Source organism: Xiphophorus maculatus, chromosome 21 (assembly GCF_002775205.1).
Source record: "Xiphophorus maculatus strain JP 163 A chromosome 21, X_maculatus-5.0-male, whole genome shotgun sequence".
In the NCBI taxonomy this organism is placed as follows: Eukaryota; Metazoa; Chordata; class Actinopteri; order Cyprinodontiformes; family Poeciliidae; genus Xiphophorus; species Xiphophorus maculatus.
In genome coordinates this window covers 10,518,532-10,542,774 of record NC_036463.1, presented here as the reverse complement: position 1 = coordinate 10,542,774, position 24,243 = coordinate 10,518,532, and the positions used below count along the sequence as shown (strand labels likewise).

Genomic DNA, 24,243 nt, shown 5'->3' with positions numbered 1-24,243 from the left:
AGGAGATTTGCCCTAAAACGCGTTTCATTTAGAGGCCTAAATATACACTGTGTATTTAGAATATTTGGGCAGTATTGTTTACCTTAACTACATTATTCAAATGATCCACTTTATCAGATGCAATGTGACAGATCACATCAAAATATATTCACGCAAGATGGTGCTTTTAATATTTTATTTTTTTTACGGCAGTTTTGCTCAACAAAAACCCTCTCAAACAGAAATGGTAGTAATCTAAGCAGGAGTACAGCCAGTCATGCACAAGAAATAATTTTGAGATAAAACTGTGTTTTCAGTGTTAATTGGCGGATGTGTTGATTTGATTGAAGAGTTTATCTTTAATGACTTGGGACATCAGGCCGTGAATTGCCTCTATGGTCGTCTTGCAGCTGAAACAAAGCAGAGTGAAAAATGAAGATTAGCAGTCGCAGCGGCAAGAAAAAAAAAAAAAAGGAGGGAGGCAGTACAGAAACGTTACATCTGCATGAGAATCGCTCCATAGACTTCCATAAAAAAATATATTGTTTAGTTTCTTACATACATACACAATTGCAGAACAAATGTATAATGACTATAATCTGTTTAAATATTTTAAAATGTATGGAGTTTAAAATTATTCCATATTATCAAACAACTTGATTTTAAGTTACAGGCCACTTAAAAATATAGTTAGTGTAAGGAAAAGATGCATTGTTTTTGACACTTTACACATAAATATCTGAAAAATGAAGAATGCATTCTCTTTTTCAATTCACTACACTATGATAAATCTAAATGAACCAGAGTGCACCCAGTTGCCTGCAGAAGTCACCTACTTACTATGACAAATTTTAAACTTTTTGACACACATGGAAAACATAAGACTAACATAATGGTGGTGGCAACATAGTACTGTGGGGTTGCATTTTATAGATTTCCAGTAATCTGAAAATAACATTGCTACAGAAGTATTAATTGAAATACTCCAATAACTTTACTATAACTTTCATATTTTTACTTGCAAATAGTTTAGAAACACAATAGAAACAACCTCCATTACTATATAGCTTATGTTACGAGTTTGACTACATTTGCAAGGCAATGTAGGTAATTAAGTCAGACATAAATGATTTAAAGCAAAAGTGTGACGGATTTTTTTAAAATGAAAAGAATTCCACCTGTCTCGCGTTGCTTTGGCCAGCTTATCCTCGGATTTCCGGTCATGCGTGTCGAGGCCGAGCATGAAGCTGCCTCTGCCCAGCTGGGCCTCCGACTGCTCCAGCTTCTCTGACAGGTCGAACACCTGGCCCGTGGTGTAGTCCGAGTTCTGAGCGTCCAGCAAACAAACAGTCACTTACACACAAAGAAACCAACCCATGCATAATTTGCCAACAAAAAGCCCAGATAACAGATTTTTCCACATAAAGAACAGCAACTAATCTGCCCAACAAGCTGCTGAAAACACTTTGCGAGCCGTGGTGAATGGCTGAACGTCGGCGAAACGTTTGCCTAAGGTGAGGTCGTGTTTATAGTAGAGAAGGTAATTAAAACACAATGGCGAGGGGGACAGTGTAGCAACTGACAAAGCCTGTCACCCGCGGAGCAGCTTGTTCTTGACATCTAGTCAATTCATCTTCCTCCATAATGTCAAAAAGGTCCCTGCTTGAATAAGCCTGATGTCTGTTTAAGGTATTTAGAGGAGCGCAGGACAGAGTTACAACAACCAAATGCAAATTGGCATGATGGGTTTTCAATATTCAGACCAAACTGTGGAGGGGGTGAGGGGAGAAGAATCTCATCCAACTTTACTTCTAAACTGTGTTAAAAAGTTCACATACAGCTTATTACTAAAGCCAACAAACACGGGGACTTAGCTAATACGCGGTAATAAATCACAACATCACAAGCTAGCGACCACATGTCCAAATGAGTTATAGTCTAATAATTAACCATAAATCAAAATGCCAAACAATTAGTGCGCATTTTGATTCTTGAAGTTGCTTACATACCGTCAGCAGGCTGGAAGAACTTAAGGTATTGACCCAGTATTTATTCCAGAGGAGTTCCAGGAGCTTTCTATCAAGGGAAGACTTGAAGTAAGTCACCTCCAGGGCGTAATACCTAAATAGGACACGTATGAGGAAAAATATGAGCAGCGAGGGCAAAATCAGAATGCAAGAGCAACATTTTAAATGCAAATGTACTCACTGTTTACAGTGCACACCGAAATCCTCTATCTTATTCAGAGGGATTGTCTGATATTCTGACGGACCCTCATCTGGAGGTTTGTAACCCTGAAAATTCAAGGTTGATTATTTACATTTAAAAAAACTATATAAATAATAAAAAATAAAAAAAATTACTAAAATAAATAAAAATTAAAACATAAAATGAACTGGTTCAGGAAATGTCTTTGCTTTACCTTTGGGTATGTCCTAAAGGCACCGAGGTTGACCTTCCCTGCGGAAATAGTCCGAGTGGGGTCGATCTACAGTAGAAAGGGGGGAAACAAAGTCAGAGGTCGTAAGATCCTCCTGGGACCGCTCAAATCTGGCCCCCAAGAGCCTCCCACTCTGGCTGTCAGTGTGCTGAAAATACACACTTCATTATACGACGCCGCCAGCATTTAAGTGCTGCTGTACCAAATGAGGTGTACAAAGGATACATGTTTGCAACAACAACAAAAAAAATTTACAGAGCAACTTACAAAGCTGCACTGACACATAAATAAATCTTCTCAGTTACACAAGTTGTGTTTTCTTTTTATTTATCAGGGATTCTGAAAGTTTCAGGGACTTAAAGGTTAATACAAAGATAATTGGAATTTAAGACCTGCATAAGTGACTTAAAATCTGTAGCTTATTTAGTAACTTTTTAGTTTATAGATGAGCCACTCCATCATTTAAGTAAGTAAAATACACTTTTCTAAATTGGAAATTTGTGTATTTTGGCAATACCAAACTATTAGAATCAATCTTTTACAGTCAAGTCTTTTTAGATATAAACTTTCTTCTGAAGAAAGAGCTTAAAGTGGAATATATGAAAATGTTGATTTTAATTGCTTAAAATACAATAAAGCAGATTGAGCTGCAGAACGCTTTTGCAGGGAAAGCTGAATGTCTGATGTGAGAGGACTTTTTGCCTTCCTGCATCTTGAGCAGCAAATCATCAAATGTACAAATTTAAGACCGAAGTCAATATATTTCAAGTCCTCTTAATGAAATATTTAAGACCTAAAGTGTAAAATTAAGACAAATAAATGTACAACTTTTCAATAACTTTATGAAAACCATATGCAAGTAAAAGTTTTTTTATGGCTTACCACAACCGCCACAAAAGGTTCCTGAAACTGCTGGTTGAGCATCTGAGTGCTGACGTCTATGCCTGACAGCCAGCATCCGTAGCCTGGGTGACTGTGGTACCAGCCAATAGCATTTTCCAACCGACCGACCTAACACAACAGATTATATGCATAATGTTGAAAAGTTCAACTTACAGCAATACTGATGGCAAGAAAACACTAAAACAATGGTCTTTGATTAAAAATTACGTCAGACAAAAAAGTCTACCTCGGCATAATCATTGTTAGTTTAAGAGTTTATTTTTGTTTTTCATGTAAAGGTAGAATATAGATATCATTGTTTTTCTAACCTACATATTTTTTTTTGATGTGAAAGGCATGTTCCCATGTCATTCCCCTTTTATAGAGTTTCAAATAAAAATTCACCAAAGTTTCGCATTAAAATCTATACGACACAGAGAGACAAGAAGTAATTGATTACCATTCAAAAGTTTTGTGAAATCTATGAGATACAAATCACTGATTTATTTGGGGGGAAAAAATAAAATTGAAAAATATATTCTTATAATTACCAACATCCTGCCGACTGACTAGAAGTACTGAAGTTTACACTTGAATTGTCTTTAATGTTTTTCTTGGAGAGCTTCTTTGAAGCTTTTTATACATCCTTAGATGCCAATAACTGTAATGTACAAGAACATTTTAAAAACACAAACCTTCTGGGACAGATAAAATAGGAATAATTAGCCTGTTAACTAGAAATGCCGCACATGGGAATAGGATAGAGAACTTTAAAATTAAGTTTATGGTATTAAAATATTAACCATTCACAAAGGTTGATGGGTGTGGTAACCCCATCATGTTAGCTTTTCTAAAACACAAGTATAAACTGCTGCACAAAACGTCTGTAAGCTGAAGGGTTTATTAAATTATTAAGGCAAGTTTTACCTTGAAGTGGCTTATTTTATAGTTTGGTTGCTGTTCCATCTAAGACAAAGCGCTCTGATCAAGAAGTTACTCACTAAACTATTCTTGAATCACAATAACAAATCCATTCATTTATAACACAGTATTCAACTGAACAGAAAAATCCACAGAAAGTGTTAGTGCACTACTTTTTTAAACCTGCATTGTTACGGATTTTTCTAACCACGAGGAAGTCAGTTTCTTACCTGTTTGGCATTTTCAATGTAGGCAGCCATGTATTCATAGGCTGCAGCCTGGGCATTGACTCTGGTTTCTGTCCCTTCCACTGGCAGCGCAAAGCTGTCCATAATGATCATGGTTTCTCCGTCCACCTTCCCCAGCATGAGACCCATCACCTCCAGGTTCCCACCGGAGCGGGCGTGCATCACCATCTTCAGCAGCGCCAGAGCTGAGATCTTGCAGTACTTGAAGTAGTGGTGACTGGAAAGACAAATAAGCAATCACAAACAAGCCCTCTATCTATTTAAACTGTTTTTTTTTTACAGTAAATCTGATTTAATGCATCACTTCTGTAAGTCGTACTCTCATTTTATAACCATAATCAAATACTCCTTTAATAGAATTACATACACATTTTGAAGATAAATACAAAAATGCTCGTTCCATGTACAATGTTTTCTGTTCGTTCCAAAAGTGAGATAAATATGATTATGACTCCAGATCTAGGTGACCTCTTGCCTCAGAATATGTTTACTGAAGCCACAACACAAATGTAGACCTTTGTAAACAAACAACCAAGTGCTGCTGCAGTGGACAATTAGCATGTTAGCTTTTAGCTAGCTAGGCTTTAAGCTAACCAGAACTAGCAGAATAAACACCACACAAAGTAGCCCAAACATCGATTTGCATACATGCTCAGCAAAAAACAGACAACACAAGCAAACGTACTCCTTCGTCCATGGCTTCGCGGCGAGGATTTCCTGCTGTTGTTTTTTGTCATATTTGTAAATTTCATCGATGCTCTGCACCTCCTGCATTCTGTTGGAGAGCTCCCATGTTTTCTGAGCCGTGCTGCTCCCGGCCATGGTGAAATTTAGCGGCCAGTCACGCCACCTGATGTGTAAAAAAGCACCAAATTCCTCCTCAAATAAGAGACGAAACCTGGTGTTTCTTCAAAGGTTGTTGGGGCCTAGCATCCACTCGCTCAGGAAGCCATGACAGTTGGACGAAACCAACATGCCAATAATAGAAAATGTTGAGTGACCTTTGGTCTTAGGGCTGCAGAAATCTACAGTTAATTAATCGATGATATAATTTTTATTTAAAAACGTAATATTTATATTCATGTGATTTACTACGAGTTATGATAACTAGTGTATGGATTACTCTTCTTAAATTACAATCATCACCAACAGATGGTATAGTCCATAGAAGACTGCAACTGACTGTTAAGGATACACTGCCATCTAGCGGCGGTTTTGCTCATACCTCGAAAAATAAAAGATGCTCCTCAAATTTGTCAACTATTATCCTTTGAATCCCTTTGAATCTGTCAGCATTTCTTTAATAAACAGCTGTGTCTTTATTGTCACTATGTACATGCATTAATTGAGAAAATATGGCAAGGAGTGTTAATATCTATACTATAGGGTCATAAGAGAAGGGTGAAAATGAACAAAACAACTTACACACACACACCCACTCCTACATATATAAATATAAGAACACATTTTCTCAGTTGTTTTTTAAATAATTTCTAACTGATTAAATAGAGTGTATGCCACTAAGATTCAGAACTAAATGTAAAGAATAAGGAATGTAAAGATAACAATGAAGAGCATCTGTGGCCAAAAGCCCAGTAAGAACCTTTGAGGTGAAGCTGGAACATGTATTAATGTGTCAGGTAGGAATCCAGTGTAGTAACATTTCAATCCAATGGGCTGATCTACAGGAGAAGGTTCTCCTGCTGTCTGTTCTCCATACAGAGTGTTTGTACACATGCAGAGCAAGTCACCTGGCCCTGAGGATTAGAATGCCAACCCATTTACATCCTGCCCACAGCTTTCGAAATGATTCAATTTTGCTAATCTTTGTTTAGCTTTAGAGTACGTAGCTTTGAGGCAGTATGGCATCCTTTTTCAAATGGGCATCCTTTGACTATTTTTGCATATCTACTTTTTTCCCCTTTTTTTCCAGATAAAACTTATGGTCACAGGCTTCGCATTGCACGCAACAGAAAAAAAAAACTAGTTTAGGAGCAATACATGTTTGATAGGTAGACTTTGCCTCCTACTATGTTATCACAGAAACACAGATCCAGGTATTGTATTTAACAGGTCAATTTACTCTTCATTATAAGCCACATAATCTTTCATGCTCAAAAACCAGCGCTACAAAACAAGTTGTAATAACCGCTTATAAGGCTTTTTTTTATTTTTATGTGTTGCTACTTTTAGTTTTTATTTTATTTCAGTCTAATTTTTGTTTTGTTTACGGTTTCTTGCTAGTAACTGCAGTGAGTCTGTCGGGACATCGTGTCATAGTTGCCCGTAGCAACGCGTAACGCTTCGTCCATTGCGCCTCGATAAAGCGGATTTCTCATTTGCGTTTATAAAACGGACCAATAACTCTTTAAAACTAAGACGCTCGTTTCAGCTGGCTATTATCAAGAAAGACTCATTTCTTTTGTATTTATAAACGACATTTCTCGAGTACAATGACGCAGGAACAGACGGACCGCCCAGACAAATAAACCGAGGTATGTCCTTCATAACAACAGCTTTGAAATAGACTCAAGCAGTGTTGAATACTTAGTTTGTGTTTGTCTTATACAGGCAGAGACTGATGTTGCGCAATAAATAAGTCTCCAGCATGCCTCCATCCGCGTCAGCAGCTCAGGAAATAACCCACAATCTTGACACAGGTACTATACAAGTCTCTGAAAGTGTTAAAGCTGTATTAATTGCAGTATTTTACGGTAGCCTAGATGCATACGATGTATTTTCCAGATTCAGGAATAGCTGCTCTGGGAAGAGATTATGAAAAGAAGAAGCAGAAGTTGCTGCTGGAGCTGCAGCTGGAGTACAAAGATTATGCTGCCAAGGTCTGATCATTTTCTCTACTAATTAAATAAGCCTGTCAATATGTTTACAACTCCTTCCCTTTCTTGCTAAGCGTATATGGATTCAAATGACTGTTTTGTTTTGTTCTTCTTTCTTCAGAAAAAGGATTGCAAAAGTCATGTGCATGAGGAGCAGCTGGGTCTCTCCTTACCTATTGAGGAGAAGGTATCAGTAAAGGTGGGTGATTGTTCTGTACATTTTTCTTGTTTTCGCTTGGAAAAAATGTAAAAAGCTTATTTGTCTTTCCTCTACATATTTATTTGCTACTTTATTTTGAAGTATGACATATAAGCACATGTCCAGTACAGAGCAATACATTTAGTAGTTGTAACAACACCAAATTTTAACAAAATTCAGTGGTATGAATACTTTTAAATAAAAGTACTGAGTATGTTTCCTTTCAATTTGTCATAGGAACGACTGAGAGAAGAGAGACAGAGAGAATACAACTTTTTCCTCCAGGAGCAAGCTCAAAACAGAAGGGCAAAGAAGGGAGCACATCCGGTTACCTCTAAGGTATGAGTAGAGAAATACATCCTTAAGTGCCAACCTTAAGAAATGTAACTTCATTTCCACATAATTTATCATTTTCAGCCAGAACATCAAGCATCAGATGCTGTAAGCATAACTAGTCCTGGCTCTGCTTCGTCCTTCATAAGTACCCAGACAAGCACTCCGCCCCATCAGAGGGAGAGTCCCGCATCCGTGAAAAACGCTGCCACTCTGACCGAGGCAGGAGACCACAGAAGAAGCCCAGACACCAGGAGTCCCAGCTCCTGGAGGCGAAGGAGATGGGAAGTACATCAGCCGAGAAGGACGTACAGCTCTGAGGAGGAGCTGAACACAGAGGAAGAGGAGGAGTATGACTTCATACGCCGGAGGAGGCGAGGCAGAAGCACAAATGAGCAGGAGTGCAAAGAGGAATGGGGAACCCCTGACCATGGACAGAGGAGGTACAGCTTTTATTTATTGTCAAAAATGACTTTGAACTTCAACAGGGTTTCATTAGGGATTGGTTCATAGTATCTTGACTCAATTCACTTTGTTTTGCATGGGCTTATGGCAGAGATTTGCGAGACATGAAGGAAATGGAGGCCCTTGCCGTTCGAGACCAAAACAGCAGCGACGGGATCTGGAAGGCAAAGTAAGCAACCTTGACTTCTGTTGACTGCTTGAGGTTAAAGATATTTTACTTTCAAGCAAAATCAGAATCAGAATTCCTTTTATTGTCATTGTTCAAGAAATAAAGCACGACAAAATACAAAAATAGCAATTTATATCATTATAATGATAAGGCAACCACTTCAAGCTGTTGCTGGGTTACGACTTTCTGCTCCTGCAATGCACAGATTAGTTTTCACGACATTGTGGCATCAAAAACACACTTCACAAACTTTCGTAGCCAACAAAGCACTTTCTTAAAAAAAATGGTAAATGCTCAACTGTTTAAGCAAGTCGTAATTCTTTATATCTTTATATCAGCATTAGTCAAACACCGCAGAACCTGAAGACAACAGCAAAATCCACACCTACTGCCAACAAAGTCGAGAAAGAGCTCGCAACTGGACTAATGATCGGTAAGATCCACTGTTATCAGTGCTTCGAGGGATAGCCATTGATGGATGTGTTGTTGATGGATTATCTGTTGTTGTCAATGCAGGGGCAGTCGAGGAACGAAGCGTTATTCAAATGAAGAAGGAGCAGTACAAGCAGGAATTACTGAGACAAATGGCAGAGCAACAGAAAAACAAGAAAAGGTTTTTAATGAGGCAGTTATAATGTAATCCTCTACACCACTCCTAGTAAAAGTGAATTCAATCAAACGCAAGAGATCATCTAAAAAAATGAATTTATATATTGCTTGTGTGCGTCTGTGAGCATTTTAGGGTTAAGTGGATGCATAATGAACTCAGGCTGAGTGTCAACATGTGACGGCTTCTAAATATCTCTTGTCATCAGGAAGAAGAAATCTGTGCTGAAGCTTGGTGCGGCTGAAGCTACAACTCCTGAGAAAGAGGTAGACGAACTGCATTTACAGAAAAAGCTAAAACATTCATTTCAGGTTGACTAATTATTTAGTCACGATGTATTATTTCTCAAACAGGAGATTGGCGCTGCATCTCATCAGCACCAGAGCTTGGAACAGGATGTTTCTGATACCCCGGGGTTTGATTCTAAATGTGACAATTTCTTTGAAAGCTCACAACCCAGAACTCTTGGACACAATCCCCTGATGAACTTTGGTCCAAACTTCAGTCAGCTGCCAGGGAACACATTGCCTGTGTGTGGGATGGGAGCGGTGCAGCAAGTGGTCTCACCGTTTAATTATTACAACACCTTCCCTGGCATGCAAGGGCAGGTGGCCATCCCATGGTAGCTAGCAGTTGCTTTTTTTTCGTTATGTTAAGAGTAAAATGAATACCGAAGTGAACTGGTTGTTCATTGTGTGTGTGTGTGTTTTGCAGGGTCCCTGTTGTTCCTCCTGGATCTCATGTAGTTTCCAACGGTGACGCAAGCCGGTATGAAGGACCCAGAAAGCAGGATCCTTATTCTAACCAATATCTGAGTAAAGTATCACAGTCACATCATTCAGTCATGTATGCGGTGTCGTGTAAGTGCGATTGGTGTGTTTGTCAGGGTATCTTAAAGCCAGTTTTTACAGTATTCAATACTCTAATGGATTGTTACAGCCCAGACCTCGAGGCCCACAGTCCTGCAGCTCTTAGTTGTGTTCATGGTGCAACATATCTGAATCACATAGATATTCACCTCAGTGTCCAGTTCTGTGAATGGCAAAATTATTTGCTTCAGGTGTGTTTGATTAGAGAAACTAACCGTAACAAGACACCGGCCCACTTTGACTGGAGGACAAGATGGCTGCCGATGTGTTCAATTTTCCTGTTTTAATTACAATAACCTGCAAAATTATGCCTCAATCTTGATTTTTTTTTTCCACATTTTGTCACCTTACAACGTATTTTGTTGAGATTTTATGAGATTGACCAACACAATAATAGGTTGTAAAGTTGAACAAAAATTATAGATACTTTCTTTTTTGTTCTGTTGCAAGGAGACTGTGCTTTCAAGGCCCAAGTCTTTTACATGCTCTAACACGTTTTCTTCAGGTATTGCCCTGTATTTAGCTCCATTCATTTTCCCCATCCCTGCGGAGGAACCTCCTCAACATAGCAACATGCTGGCACCACCATGTTTCACCATGGCGATGGTGTGTTAAAAAGCAACAGATCACTTTGAGGAAATGGAAAAACTGTACAAATAAGGCAAGGAGGTAAAACACTTACTGCATTTAAGTTTGGAGCAGTGATGATTATGAATCCTGTAAGAAAGGATAACGCTCCTTTGTGCACCTCGGATGCCACAGAAGGAGCTCTCCAGTTCAGCAACAGCTTCCACAGAACAGGAGACTTTATACTGAGATTAAATTACATGCAGGCAGACTATTTAATAACCTTGTAGCATCTGAAGGCGGGAGTTGCTCTGGGTTTTTAGTTTTATTAGAGGTATCAGGTATCGGGGAAATGCACACCGTACTTTTCAGATTTTTTTATTTTAGATTTAAGGAAAGAATGTTGGAAAACTATACATCCTTTTCTTTCTGCTTTATTATTATTACTATGCACTAGTTTGTGTTGATCTACCACCAAAATCTTTATAAAATACAAATGATTATTTGTAGCATGAAAACATGAAAAAATCAGGGAGTATAAATAGTTTTGCAAGATGCAGGGAGAAATGTTTAAAATGCTCATTTATCTACTGTTATTGACGTAAAACCAGACTGTTCTCTTTTTATAAAGCAGGTTCTGTTTAGAAATATTTTATACTTTTCACCCTTTTCATCTCATATCAAAACAAATCTTGATATTAGAGTAATATTATTAGCAATAACTTAGTAACAACTCACGAAATCGCTATGCTATTTTAGTTAGTCGTATCTTATTTTGAATTATCTTCACAGATGGGACGCCTGGAGGAGCTCAGCAGAAGGAGACATGTGAGACTTCCCAAAGGAGCGAGAGCACCGAGAGCTACAGAGAGGCACCAAGGCCACAGGTCAATAATTACTGTATCTGAAAGAAAAAAAACCCAAGTGTTTACTACACAGCACCGCACCGGTGACTGGGACAGAACATCCGGGCGTTCTCTGTTCAGGTTACAGAAAAAGAAGGATGCACAAGAAGAGAGAAAGAGAAGAAGAGGAGAGAGGCTGCTCAGCTGGAGAGTGAACTGGTGGTGTACGACCCCTGGGGAAAAGGCGGAGGAGGAGCTCCAATTAGAGACAAACACGGAAACCTTGTTAGTAAGTTGACTGGAACCTGAAGCTTTTTGTTTGTTAGATTTAGTCATTCATCATTTGTTTAAATGAATATTTTCTTTCCACAAGTTTTGCTTTATAAAATAGTAAAGAATTTAGTGCATCTGCAGATCCTTAATTTTAATCTAGATAAACTTTGATCTGTGTTGAGATCTATTTTCTTCTTCTCCTTTTCTTGTCTTTCACGTAAACCGTAGCTGAACATTTAGGTGTGGAACTCTTCATTTGTTAATTTTCCATCTCTGTTTCCAGGTGACCTGTATCAAATGCGCAGCTTTAATAATAAGAGGATGACCTCTCTGGGAGCAGAACTAGAGTCTCCAATTTCTCTGCAAGGTCTCTGCTTAATCACTTCTGCCCGCATGTTTGTGTTTTGGCAGTTTTTCCGTTTTTTTTCCACGTTCTCGTGTCTTGTCTAATGTTGTAGAGTCGAGTCATCCGTCGCCTCTGCAGCTGGACAGGTACACAGAGGAACTGAGACAACAGGTAGGTTAGAGAGGCTTACAGGGACTTACTGCATTCTTTAAGCATAGTGGCACAAGCTTTGCAATGTTCCTTTGGAAAACTTTTCATTATGAAAGTTACTGCGTCGGTTTTATTTCGCCAATAAAACCGTCAATTTATTCAAACAGATAGAGGAGAGGAAGAGAAAAAAGGCAGAGGAGCGAGAGCGCGTTCGGATTGCCGAGGAGAACGAGGAGAAGAAGCTGGCGATGGAGAGGGTCCGCATACAGCAGCAGTACGAGGAGGAGAAGAGGCGAGAAAAAGAGATGAGGGTGAGGGCTCACACAATGTCACACCAACTTCATTCTCACGCTGCATTCGTTACAGAGTCACCTTTCTTTCTCTCCGTAGAGCAAAGGCAGACAGAGCAATCAAGCTGAAACTCATGACATCGAGAAGGTTCTCAGCAAAGAGCAGAAAAATCTGAATGCACCCCAGAGTGTCCGTCAAAATGAGGTACCAGATGTTTACAGAAAAAGGAAATCTGTTGATAGATTTGGCACAAATCATCCAAGATTGACTGTTTTTATTTTATTTTTATTTTTACAGAGACGGGAATCTCCTTCCATCCCAATGTTGCACAGGAAGTGTACAAATGCTGTGACAAGTCCTTCATCTGCCGTGGGACCACTTACTCCAAGGACTGTAAGTTAGCAACCGGGAAAGTGTAGTAATTATAAATAATATATATATAATATATAAAAGACGTGAGACTGGGGTGAAGGTTTGATCCTCAGGCGGAAACAACACTAGATGTGGAAATTCTGGGGTTTTATTAAACAGATTGTCAAAGATGGACTGTGTGTTTTTTTCAGTTGTTTTTGCAGAGGGAGCCATCTCCTCCCATCCCAACTTTGCAGAGGAAGCAAACAAGTCTTTCACCAAGTCCATCATCTGATATGAGCTCACCTACTTCAAGAATTGTAAGTCAGTTAGCAATGCACACAAATATTTTCAAAGTCATCAATTTACTGTACGGAACTTGCAAATAAACAATTTTTTTTTTTTTTTTTGCCAGGAGCGTATTGTATCAGCACCAAGCATCCAACCAGTTACTGAGAGGAAGCCTTCAATACCTGGTGAGTCTGATATAAACACCTGGATACAAATATTCAATCCTGTAGAAAATTATTCCACATTTTGTCAGATGTTAATGGATCTTTTGAGGATGTGCCAACAGTTTAAGGGTGTAAAACGTTGTAAATCACACTAGAATTACACACCATCCCTTTTCACGCTCGTGTTTTTAATCCTGAGTTACTGTTCTTCTCCAGCAGGTCAACAGGAAGTGATCAGAGAGCTGTCAACCCTCCGCAAGTTTCTGAGGAGAGAACAGAGACACCTGGAGCTTCAGCTGAAGGAGGAGGCTCACAACCCTCACCTGCACAAGCATTGAAGTACAATCACGTAGGTGATACTAGATATTCAAACCTGCATAATTCTGTCTTGTTAAAACACAGTAATGCTTTTGTTGTCTGAATGGATAAAAGAACTTGACCCAGGCAGCTCATTAGAGCAGTAGATTACCAGTATTGACAAGTTGTAACTTCTAACTTCTTTTGCAACTTTCCTGAAACCATGCATAGTAAGTTTTTCTCCAAATTTATCAAATCTATTTTACTCACATGTAGAAGATGATCCAGAGCCGAGGCTTTCGAATCTGCAAACGTCAAATCTGCTGAAGTATTAACTATGGGTCCATCCCTTGCTCCTGGATTTCCTGAAAAGAAAAACTCATGGGAGTTCAACTTCCTTAGAGGTATTTATATTATATATTTGCAGTCTTAATGCCTAAATTAACATCATATAGAATTAAGGGCAGCAAATCTGAGCCTCGATTTCCTCACACTACCCACTTTCCAGAGCCTTTTCTGTTCGATATGTCCCTTTAGCCAAACACTTGCTTCTCATCTCTACGAGATCCAACAGTTTAACTCTGCAAACTGAGAATAAAATAAAAATGGCTTGGAATAGTACTTATGACCACAAGCTAAGAAATGAAGCTGTTAAAGATGCTATCCATTAGGGTAATTCATTTCAAGGGGAGGGAGTGAATTAGCATTAGATTCTGAAGCAACGTTGTGATTGGTTCAGCATTTTGTGTTTAAGAGTCAGAGCTTGATTCTGACGGCTCCCTGATGCAGACATTGATCGTCTTCAGAACTAACCTGCACTAATCTGGTCACATTCGTCTTAGAATATTTCCACCTGGCCAATTTTGATAGTAATCTTTGCCAAAACAAACAAATGCAGCATTCTGCTTTCACCACCAACAGTGGCACTGACCTGAACAACCTCCATCTTTCTAACCACTCAGCGACGGGGAAACTTTTCTGACTTCCCTCAGTCTGGTGCTCATTTCATCTGCTTGAATCTGCGATGAATAACATACAGATCTTGAAATCACCAGTGTATTTAAGGTCATAAGAGTTACTGTCTCACTAGAGGAAAGAAAGACAAAGCTTTTACCCATTTCATCAGAAAATCCATTCAGATATATTTATTTTCCAAGACACTGGTAGCAGTTCCCCATTAGACAGGGGGGATAAAGGAAGAGCTGCTTCCTGCACCCTCCAGTGCTCTCCTCCAGCAGTTGAAGGGTCAGCTTAGCACTTTGTGTCTTTGCCAGAGAAACGGCAGCCAACAGCAGCTCATGATTCCACTCAGCAGCTGGTGGCGATACAGGGAGTCTGCTGGCCTCATCAGCTGCAGGGTGGAGATAGAGCCAGGCCAGGCAGTAAAAATCTGTCTCTCATTTGTAAAAGTTTTCCTAAACAGATTAATATATATTTTTTTATTTTAAGATTAAATTAGCTGAATCTTTTAATCTGAACGTTCAACTTTCTTTTACTGTGCAGCCCCACAAAACGTGAGCCGGAGAAGTGCATGAACTGCAGCGATAACGTGGAGGATCCGTCTCCGTCTCCGAGGACAGAAACCTGGCTGAAGCCCGGCTCAGAGCCAAGAAAATAAACAAAAACGAAACAAATTAAAAACTCAGGATGCAGGCTGGATGCTTCACCCTGGCAGAAACGCCACATCATCCAGTTCCCCATGAGTGAGACTCCACAGGGAATTTCCATTTACTGTGGCTTTGCAATCTTAATGTTTCCACAGCTGCAGATAAGGAAGCTAATGGGGACATTAAAAAATATATGCAACCAAAGTCTAACTACATAGCAATAGCAAGATAACCTTAAAATGTCTGTATATTCATATTGCACTTTTTTAAAATGTATGCATTAAAATGTACTTTTAAACTAAACCTGAATTGCGACTGATTATTGACCAAGTTAAAACTCACTGATTCTTCATTCAAATCAACCAAGTTCAAAAACTTTATTGACCTAGAACCTGATTAGAATGCCAGATGATGTATCGTACAGAAAGTTGTACATAATCTTTTGCAACATAGAAAACTTTACATTGCTGTATCATATACATTTAGTTTTCTACATCCATGAGCAGGAATGCATCCAATTTACACTTAAAGCACGGCTAACATTTGTAATTTTCTCTATACATATATCCTTTCCCAAACCAAAAAACAAAGAAAAACAAAATCAAGTTTTCTGATTTTTGTACAGTAGAGCGATAACTAAACTCACATGAAAACAGAAATTAGAATAGCGACTTCATAAAGCAGCTAGCATCAGTGTGCTCCCTTGTCTTCCGGCTCCAGAAGCCCAGTTATCGTCTCATCTTTTGTTAAAAACCTAACATATAAAATGGAAATAATTTAACCCTTCACTTTCCGCAGTCTTGTTTAATTACAAATCATACCGTGTTGGACAATCAGGAGGAGGAGGTGGTGCAGTCAAATAAATTATCACAAAAGTAAGATCTCCAGTGCATTCAAAAAAAACAAAACAGAACGAAAACAAGATCAAGTGCAGCAAAAAAAATCCAGGAGAAAAATAAACAAAATCTAGTGTTATTATTATTATAAGATTATTTTACACAGCGGCAGATCTGTACAACTAGTTTCATCCAAGAGACTAACCAACGCTGATGTTAGCCGTCCACAGTGCAGAGAGATCGTCAGCCATGTGTGTGAGATAAATTTCAAAGTTGCTGAGTATTTGCATGTAGCTGAAATCATTCATTCTTCTTCCTTTTTTTTTTTAAAACATACAGTAAGAAGCACACGTGTTGAGATGTAGATCAGAGATATGGGTACATGTCAGTTGCTGATCAGTAGTTTTACCCAGTGGAGGTGCCGCTATACCCGGTGCAAGACATTATTGTTTTTACGATGAAGCGGACGACTCCGTCTGTGAGGGTTCAGAGTGTTGGGTGGGGCTTTCAATCTCCAACTAATCAGGTTAAAGTGTTTGTCATACAACAGGAGGAAGAGAAGGAGAGGAGGTGAGGTGGTGGGGGGGAGGGGCCCTGAGGAGGCGCAGCACAACCGCACATTTCTGTGGTGGGTTGGTTTGTGTAGGCGGAGGAGAGGTGGAGGAGGGTGCAGCATCACTGGGCCTCCTCCCCAGCTTCCTCCCCCACCTCCATGTCCGTTTCTGGCTCTGCACGCCTCGGCTCGGGGTCCGGCTCTGGCTCAGGCAGCTGTGCAATGTTAAAGACGAGGCCGATGCGCAGGTAGAACTTCCTGAGAACGGCCCGCAGTTCAGGGATCAGGTCAAACTGCATGATCTCACACAGGAGGGGGTAGTATCTGGATGCATGAGCCTTGAACTGTCCAGAGGGGGAGGAAGAAAGACACAGAGGTCAGCCTTTAGGACATCCAACAGTATCAATGGCTCTCAAAGTTTCTCTTATTTTGCTACAAAATCTAAACATAAAGAAGGAACATTGGTGTGCAGATTGTGTGTTGTTGTTCTTATAGGCTACTTAGATCAAAATATTCTAACATTGCATGGATCCACATACTCAGGCTTTCTTTTGTGTCAATGTTTTACAATACAATCAAGTTTGTGGCTGACAAAATGTAAAAGATGAAGAAATGTTTAAAATTGTTTTTACATTTTGTATGCGGTTGTTGATCTCGTAAATGCAACATTATCATTAAAAGTCTCACTTTATTTAAATCCAGGGTGTGTTTTGGTTTCCTACCCTTTCGTCGCTGATCTTCAGCACCTTGGTGAGGAAGAGCAGCAGCAGGTTGGTCCAGGCCTCTCTGTGGCTTTCTGAGGTCAGAGCCAGGAAGTACGCCACCGCCTCGCTGCAAACGCTGAACAAAACAGAAACATTTCACAGACTTTAACACAACAGGGAACAAGTAGGATGATGATGATGATAAAGGCTCTTTATTGAAGCTGCTCACTGAGTCGTCTATTAAACCGTTAGGAGAACCTGGACTTCTCCTTCTTCATTTTCCATCTGTATCTGGTGACTGAATCTCCACGTCCTCCTCTAGCTCTGCACCCTGAACTGATCCAGCTCACACACTCAGCCACCATTTATACTAATTTCCTACCTGATACCATCTTCATCTCTCTAAACGTTAATCAGGGAAGCAGGAGAGATAAACCAGTGTTCTGCTTTGGATCACTATCAATATGGGCATCAAAACAGGAGGATGAGTCAGAAGGGAAAAGCAAACAGGATGAGGACTGGCTGTGAGGCTCTGAGTAGCGCTGATGCAATCACAGAAGTGCTGATCACAAGGAGCATTCTGGTTCCTTTGGATCTATAAAGCTTTTCTTTATGAGAACAGTGAAGCAGAGCTCCTGCTGGCTTTGTTATGTTGTTTTTTTTACACTTTTCTACCTAATCCAGAGTAGCTGGCAACATCAAAAACACATTTTAACCAGCAGGACAGATCTCACCTCACTTAGCAGAGCACAAGTAAATAAAATGATCATGTTTCAGCCCATCTAATGGAGGAGAAGCCTCCTGACGTCCTCAAATGAACAGTATTAGGGCTGCAGCTACTGATTATTTAATTATTCTGATTAATTGAAAAATCTAATTTAAAAAATGTCTCATTCTGCATCTTTATCATTTAACCACTTGAGCTTATTTTATACAATATTAGAAATAAATGCTTGCTCATTTGTGCAAAGGATGCATCTGCATCTAGAAATAAACTTTGAGGTTTATAATGTATAAAGCTCAACCGACCAACATTATGAATGTTGGTCGGGTTACTAATTAAATAGTTAAATGTGCGTAATAGGCCGGTTTTTTTTAAACAATGTGAAGCTAAAGCAATGTTACTAGATGAGTTGTGTGGAACATATTTACAGACAAAGAAGGTTTTGTTGTTTTAAATGCAAAATGTATGTTTTTTGTACAGTTTTGGCTCATTTGTTGTCGTATGTTGCTCTTACAACATATAAACTTTTTTGAGTCCAAGCTATAGTTAATGATTCATCAATTTCTAAATTAGCTGATTATTTTAACAATCGATTCATTGCGATGAATCGCTTCGATGCTGATCTGAATGTGGTAAATGTTCAGCAGATGAAGGCGTTCCTCACTTGAGCAGCCGCCTCTGGACCTCCTCCCAGGCGCCCTGTCGGCTCTCGTCCGTGTACATGCGGAACAGGATGCGCAGCCCACACGCCAGGCTGCTGGTCTCCTGCTTCAACAGGTTGGGCTTCGACTTGCCTTTGAAACCTTCAATACGCACACAGTAAAAACTTGTTAGAGATCCACAGCGCCAACCTCGAGTCCCAGATGCAGCCTTCGTTCTCCTACCTGCTTTCCACAGCAGCGTTCTCTGCTCGTTGTTGGAGTTGAAAGCCTTGGCGAAGCGATGCGACTCCAGCAGGCAGTCCAGCAGCTTGAAGAGCTGCTCCGAGGTCAGATAGCGGAACATCCCCTGGTCCTGCGTCTCCACTTGGACGTCCGCAGCACACCCAGCATCCCGCTTCAAATTAAATAGAAGGTTATAAAGCTACTCGCTAATATTTCCACCATGCTGTGGCTCATCGTCATGCGGGTCACTAAAACTTTGTACCTGAGCAGCTGCAAAGTTTTCTGCGTCCTCCTTCTTACTGGTGGCGGGGAAAAACACGATGTTATCGATGGTCTGGATCAGCTCCAGCTGCACGACGCACTTTATGAGCAGGGCAGAGAACAAGCGCTGCTCCTGGATCTCTGCAGGACACGACAGGAAATGGTCATCAGGAAACAAATTGATGAGAAAGGAAACAGAGAGAGATGAGTATTCGTGGAAAATGGCCGACTCACTTGTTGAGGTCCTGCTTCTCGAGCCGTCCTCGAAGACGCCCGACGCCGAGCTGTGCTGACTCTGGCGGCGGCTCTCCATCGCGGCTCTGTCGCCGCTGCTGATGGAGTGCTGGTCGTCAGAGCGGGACTGAATGTCCACAGACTTCTGGGATATGGAGTCCTGAGATCAAAGCAGATTTTAGCTACTGCTATCCAACAAATATAAATAAACCCAAAATAAAAGGAGGGTAGAAAAGAACGACATCTGAATATCCTGGATAAACCGTATGAAAGATTTCCTCACCAGCTGTTTGTCAGTCAGGCTGTGTGTTGCAAAGTGCTCTCCTTCTGCTCCTGCTGGTCGCCACGTCAACAACCTTGAAATCAGAGAAAATTGATAAAAGACATCACATCAGTTTTTGGTGAAAATGTCAAAACTGTCGATAGGAAAAACAAGGTTAAAACTGCTTTAATTACAAAAATATTGATTTAGCTTTAGGTGTATTTTTGGTGCATTTGCAAGCAGAATATCTCAGCCCCTATTATGTTATGTACTGTACATCAGAATAGCCCATTTCTTCTAAGGTGATAAAAAAAAGAAAGTAAAAACAACAGAAAGAAAAAACAAACAAAAAAAGAAACAAAGAGAAAACCAAACAAAGAGAATAACAAAAAAAAGAAATTTAGATACAATATTTTGTTTTTCCATACTTATCCAGACATGGGAAATCATATATTTGAGATTTTATTTAAAAACTCTGTACAGAAGCAAAAGATGAAAGCATTGCCTGAGTTGTAGCAATACTCTGGACAGGCAGAACTAACTGTGAATCACAAATTATTTCCCCCCTTTGCAGACATGCAGACACAAAGCTGCACCAGTGCTTCCAGCCATGGCTATATGGAGCACCAATGATGCTGAAATTTGCGACCACTGTTTTCAGTGATGTTTCCAGTTTGAAACGCCCTGTAGAAGAGGGAGGAGAGTTTTGTTTTCCCTTATATCATTTCATCATTTCTCATTCCAAAAAACAAAAACTTTTCTACTACCCCCACCTCTCTGTGGTCTTCTTCATGTGAAAAAAGTGAGCTTGCCACATAAACATCCTTCAATGTCGTTATTTATCGCTTCACTATATGAAAAAGTTATTCTATTATTCTAAACACCACTACTTTGTAGCACTGCACTTTGATTTTGTTCTACAAACTAATTTTCAAGCAACAAATTCCTGCTGTATTCCTGCTGAGGAAGAAACTCCTTGACAGCGTGTCAGCTTACGAGTGGGGGATGGTGGTCTTGAAGATGTCCAGCATGCAGTTACACGTCTTGTCCCAGGTCTCGGCGGAGAACTTCTCCCCGTTGAGGATGACCACGTTTTCTAGGCAGTTGGTGCCTGAACGAGCCAGCTGCTCATTATCTGCAGATGAAAACGCAGAGACACAGGAAGTGGATTTTATTATTATTTAGTTTATAATAAACGCGATGTGGACTAATTTTGTTTGGAGTACAGGTTCGTAAAACAAACAGTCGAACATTTCCGAAAAAAAATCTTCTTTTTCTGATCTGGTGAAAATGCTAACGCCGCCTGTAAAAGCCCCCCAAACAAATGCACTCACCTTGCTGCACACACCAGTAGAGCTGAGCCAGGATGTCATCCAACAGGAGTCCATTGAGGGACTCAAAGTACTGGGTGAAAACGTCACAGATGGCATAAAGTGCATGGTTGCATGTAGTGGTCATCCACTCTGCTTTCTGAAGGTTTTCACAACAAAAGCTTTAGTGAGCATGCTTCACACGCGAGAACTAAAACGAAGAAGCTGCAGAAAGAAAAGACTTGTCTGTTACCTCGGTCTGCTGCTCCGGTAGCTTCATGTTGTCGAAGATCCTGAAGACGATTCTGAACAGGTCCTGCCACCAGTGTTTCTCGAAGGTATGCCCATAGGTCTTCATCACTTCAAACATCACCGTGAGGCCCCTGCAAGAGCAACACAAACACACTCATCCACTGCACAGGTCTAAAAACACATATGCAAGTTCTTTCTTTTGTTTTATATTAATTACAAACAGTTTTGCATTTAAAATCCCAGTAAGGTGACAAAATTTGGAAAAGTAAAAACGATGAACTTTGTGATTGGAAGGTTAATCCCACCTACCTGGTTCTGACATCCAGTTTGCACCTGTTGATGATGCAGGAGAGCTCAAACAGGATGGGGAACCACCCTCGCACCCACACCCGGTCCTCGGGGGCTACATTCATGTCGTCACTGGTGTAGTCTTTGAAGGCCTGCCGGGGATGAAGAAACAACGAGTTCAAAATTAATCCTTATATTTTCTTATAGGTAGGATTCAGACTTCATCTGGCCGACATTGACCTGGGGTCTCTCTGAGACGTATTTGGCGCAGTGGCGGATGAGGCGGATTGCTTCCATGCTGGTGTCTGGGAAAGAGGCGTTGCAGGCGAACTCCGAGAGACACTTGACGGCGTCCTGGAAGGAGTCGATGGTGGCTGCAAAGTGCTTCTCGAATACATTCGCTGAGGGAGATTTAAACAGCAACACACAAGTGGAGGAGAAGAGAAGTTAAGAAAAACAGACTTTGGTTTAAAGTTCAATCAGATCTTCTGACCAGCTGACAGATTTGTTCAGGTACTTTTTCCAAAGTCTAAGTCTTGTCTAAAATAAGACTTAGACTTAAGTCTTATTTTTATGTGATTACGTATAACTGAACTCTTTTGGAAAACATATACAATTTATTTTATGTATATATTACAAATGTGCATAAAGGATTTAAAACCTATTATTATTGTTTTTCATTAAATCAAACAGGAAATGCTTTTATTTTGAATGACCTGAAGGGTGTTTGTAGACAAAGCCACATCCACAAGACAAGCCTCTTTCATTGAGGGACTGAATATTTATAAACATAACACATTTAAAAAATACATATATATATATATGTAATTATTTAAATATGTAGTTATATATGTGATTAAAATAACATTTATTCATATACAAAAAATAAGAGGAAACATGAATTCTTTTGGACATAAATAGAAGTAGTTATTTTGTTTTCTACCTTACCCATCCAAGTTAGTGGGTGGAGCTAATGCTGCTACAGTCAAAATAATTGGTTCCTAGATGACTTCCTGTTCAATTTAACCAATCAGATGTTAGGGGCTATTAAACTAAAAATACAGCAACTACAAAATAAGTTAATCCCGAAATGGATATAAGCATCTTTAACATATGATGTTGAATTATATCAATGACATTCAAATATTATTGCTTATTTGACAAATTCCTGATGCTTATCATGTTTATTTGTTCAATACTTTCGCCCCCAGTTTCATTTAATCTAAACTGCAGCGAGTCACTCACTTTCATACCTGATTATATGAGAAATAGACTCCAGAGTCAAGTCCCAGATCTTTAGAAAACGAGTCTTAGTCGGGACTAGCGTGTTTTGTCATCTAGTTTTGAAGCTTGAGTTGCCATTTCTGCCGCATGATTGAAGGGACGACATGAAACAAGTTTGGACACAGGAGTGTTGGACTCACTGACGATGTGGCCGGTGGTCTGGAAGGCCAGCTCCACGATGCTCTCGTCCTGGTCAGACGCCGCCAGGTGAAACACTGAGAAGATGTTCTTCCAGCCTGAACGGATGTTGGCAGCCTGGGAGTTCACCATCTGAGCTATGCAGCGCACCACCATGTCTCTGATGGTGGGAGACCTGGGTGGAGGCAAGATCAGATGGAGGGGAAAAAAAGGCAGAGAAAAAGGAAAAAATGGGATGTGAATGTGTTAAATCAACTGAAATTATGTTAATTTGTCTGTTTATTGATGCAGATTAGCTGTAAAAGCGCTTGATAAAATCCCCAGGCTCAGTTTAAGGTAAAGTGGTTATTACAGCTTGACCTCAGCTGGTTTGTTGCAGCAACTGTTTCCATAGAGACAAGCAACTGTACCTGCTCAGAGAGCATGAATGAGAGGAAATCTCTGCCTCTTCTAGCCATCTCTCTCTCTCACACACGCACACACACACACACACACACACACACACACACACACAAACACAAACACACTCTAATGGACTCCACACTCTGCCTGGTTTATATTGCCGCCAGCCGTCTCCTCCCTGCTGCCGTCTGTGAGCGGATTCTTGTTTAAACTCCTGGTTCTTGTCAGAAATGTGTTGCAGTGAAACAGCCTTTAGATTTTCACATGCTGCATGCACACCCCTGCAAAATCACCAACTAAATAAATCTGTCTGGTTTGTAAATGACTGCACTTAAAAACTATCTCAAACCAAACAAGACGGGGGGGGGGGGGGGGGAGCCTTTCATGTGAATTCAGTGGAGAAGTAATGCAAGAAGACTGAAATGGGTCAGCTGAAATGTTGGCAGGAGTCAGAGTGAAAAAACAAATCCACTCATAGCTTCAGGGAGGAAAAGACAGGAAAAATGATGCGACAGAAAAAAAGGCTCGGTGCCGGTGGCTTTGGGTTTGTACCTGTTCTTCTTCATGATGTGCTCGAACGGCCTCAGAAAGTCCTTCTGGAAGCGGAAGTTAGCCAGCTCCCCTTTCTCCAGGAACTTCATGGACAGCTGCCTGAGAGAATCGACGGCAAAAATTGCTACATCTTCATTGGGATTACAGCCAACCTGCAGAGAGAAAAATAACATTTCTCAGATTTAGTGTTACACATTTTCTGTTCAACAAATCATCAGGCTTCCCAGAGCAAACTGGAGGAAAGAAGAGAAACTGTTCAACATGTGGGATGTAAAAAATATTTAGAACAGAAGATGATTATTTAAAAAAAGGGCAACTGAATCATTGGACAAAAAAAAGCAAAATGTCTAATTTGGGTGTGCAAATAAAATAAAATAAAATGTTGATAGCTATTTCAATAGGAAAAAAATCAAATTTGTGTTCTTTAT

At 40.0% G+C, this 24,243-nt stretch overlaps 3 protein-coding genes across 4 annotated transcripts in view; 1 reads left to right on the top strand and 2 right to left on the bottom strand.

The window, feature by feature from the left end:
- Positions 1-158: 158 nt before the first annotated feature.
- cops5 (COP9 signalosome subunit 5) lies at positions 159-5,446 on the bottom strand. The gene is made up of 8 exons (XM_005797841.3): positions 5,156-5,446; positions 4,453-4,687; positions 3,302-3,430; positions 2,402-2,467; positions 2,188-2,273; positions 1,989-2,100; positions 1,158-1,306; positions 159-389 (listed from the first exon to the last, which is right to left on the bottom strand). The coding sequence occupies exons 1-8, from the start codon at positions 5,290-5,292 to the stop codon at positions 299-301; spliced, it is 1,005 nt and encodes a 334-aa protein (XP_005797898.1). The 5' UTR covers positions 5,293-5,446; the 3' UTR covers positions 159-298.
- Positions 5,447-6,802: 1,356 nt separating this feature from the next.
- LOC102229657 (centrosome and spindle pole-associated protein 1) lies at positions 6,803-15,397 on the top strand. The gene is made up of 24 exons (XM_023326046.1): positions 6,803-6,965; positions 7,042-7,130; positions 7,216-7,310; positions 7,429-7,506; positions 7,744-7,845; positions 7,924-8,282; positions 8,396-8,473; positions 8,812-8,906; positions 8,990-9,086; positions 9,289-9,346; positions 9,434-9,702; positions 9,795-9,895; positions 11,309-11,403; positions 11,503-11,650; positions 11,918-12,001; positions 12,093-12,151; positions 12,298-12,441; positions 12,521-12,625; positions 12,719-12,814; positions 12,985-13,092; positions 13,188-13,248; positions 13,444-13,576; positions 13,801-13,928; positions 15,028-15,397. Exons 2-22 carry the CDS (start codon positions 7,079-7,081, stop codon positions 13,563-13,565), a joined length of 2,406 nt encoding a protein of 801 aa, XP_023181814.1. The 5' UTR covers positions 6,803-6,965; positions 7,042-7,078; the 3' UTR covers positions 13,566-13,576; positions 13,801-13,928; positions 15,028-15,397.
- An 86-nt stretch (positions 15,398-15,483) lies between these two features.
- arfgef1 (ADP ribosylation factor guanine nucleotide exchange factor 1) overlaps positions 15,484-24,243 on the bottom strand; it is a 56,067-nt gene continuing 47,307 nt past the window's right edge. For both annotated transcript variants that reach the window (XM_023326244.1, XM_023326246.1), the window contains 14 exons: positions 23,816-23,967; positions 22,864-23,036; positions 21,680-21,840; positions 21,461-21,591; positions 21,153-21,282; positions 20,924-21,059; positions 20,586-20,724; positions 19,611-19,683; positions 19,328-19,487; positions 19,095-19,234; positions 18,833-19,004; positions 18,613-18,751; positions 17,243-17,360; positions 15,484-16,864 (listed from right to left, as the gene is read on the bottom strand). In XM_023326244.1, the coding sequence (XP_023182012.1) occupies positions 16,643-16,864; positions 17,243-17,360; positions 18,613-18,751; positions 18,833-19,004; positions 19,095-19,234; positions 19,328-19,487; positions 19,611-19,683; positions 20,586-20,724; positions 20,924-21,059; positions 21,153-21,282; positions 21,461-21,591; positions 21,680-21,840; positions 22,864-23,036; positions 23,816-23,967 (2,046 nt within the window). In that variant the 3' untranslated portion in view covers positions 15,484-16,642. The remainder of the gene's footprint in view (positions 16,865-17,242; positions 17,361-18,612; positions 18,752-18,832; positions 19,005-19,094; positions 19,235-19,327; positions 19,488-19,610; positions 19,684-20,585; positions 20,725-20,923; positions 21,060-21,152; positions 21,283-21,460; positions 21,592-21,679; positions 21,841-22,863; positions 23,037-23,815; positions 23,968-24,243) is intronic.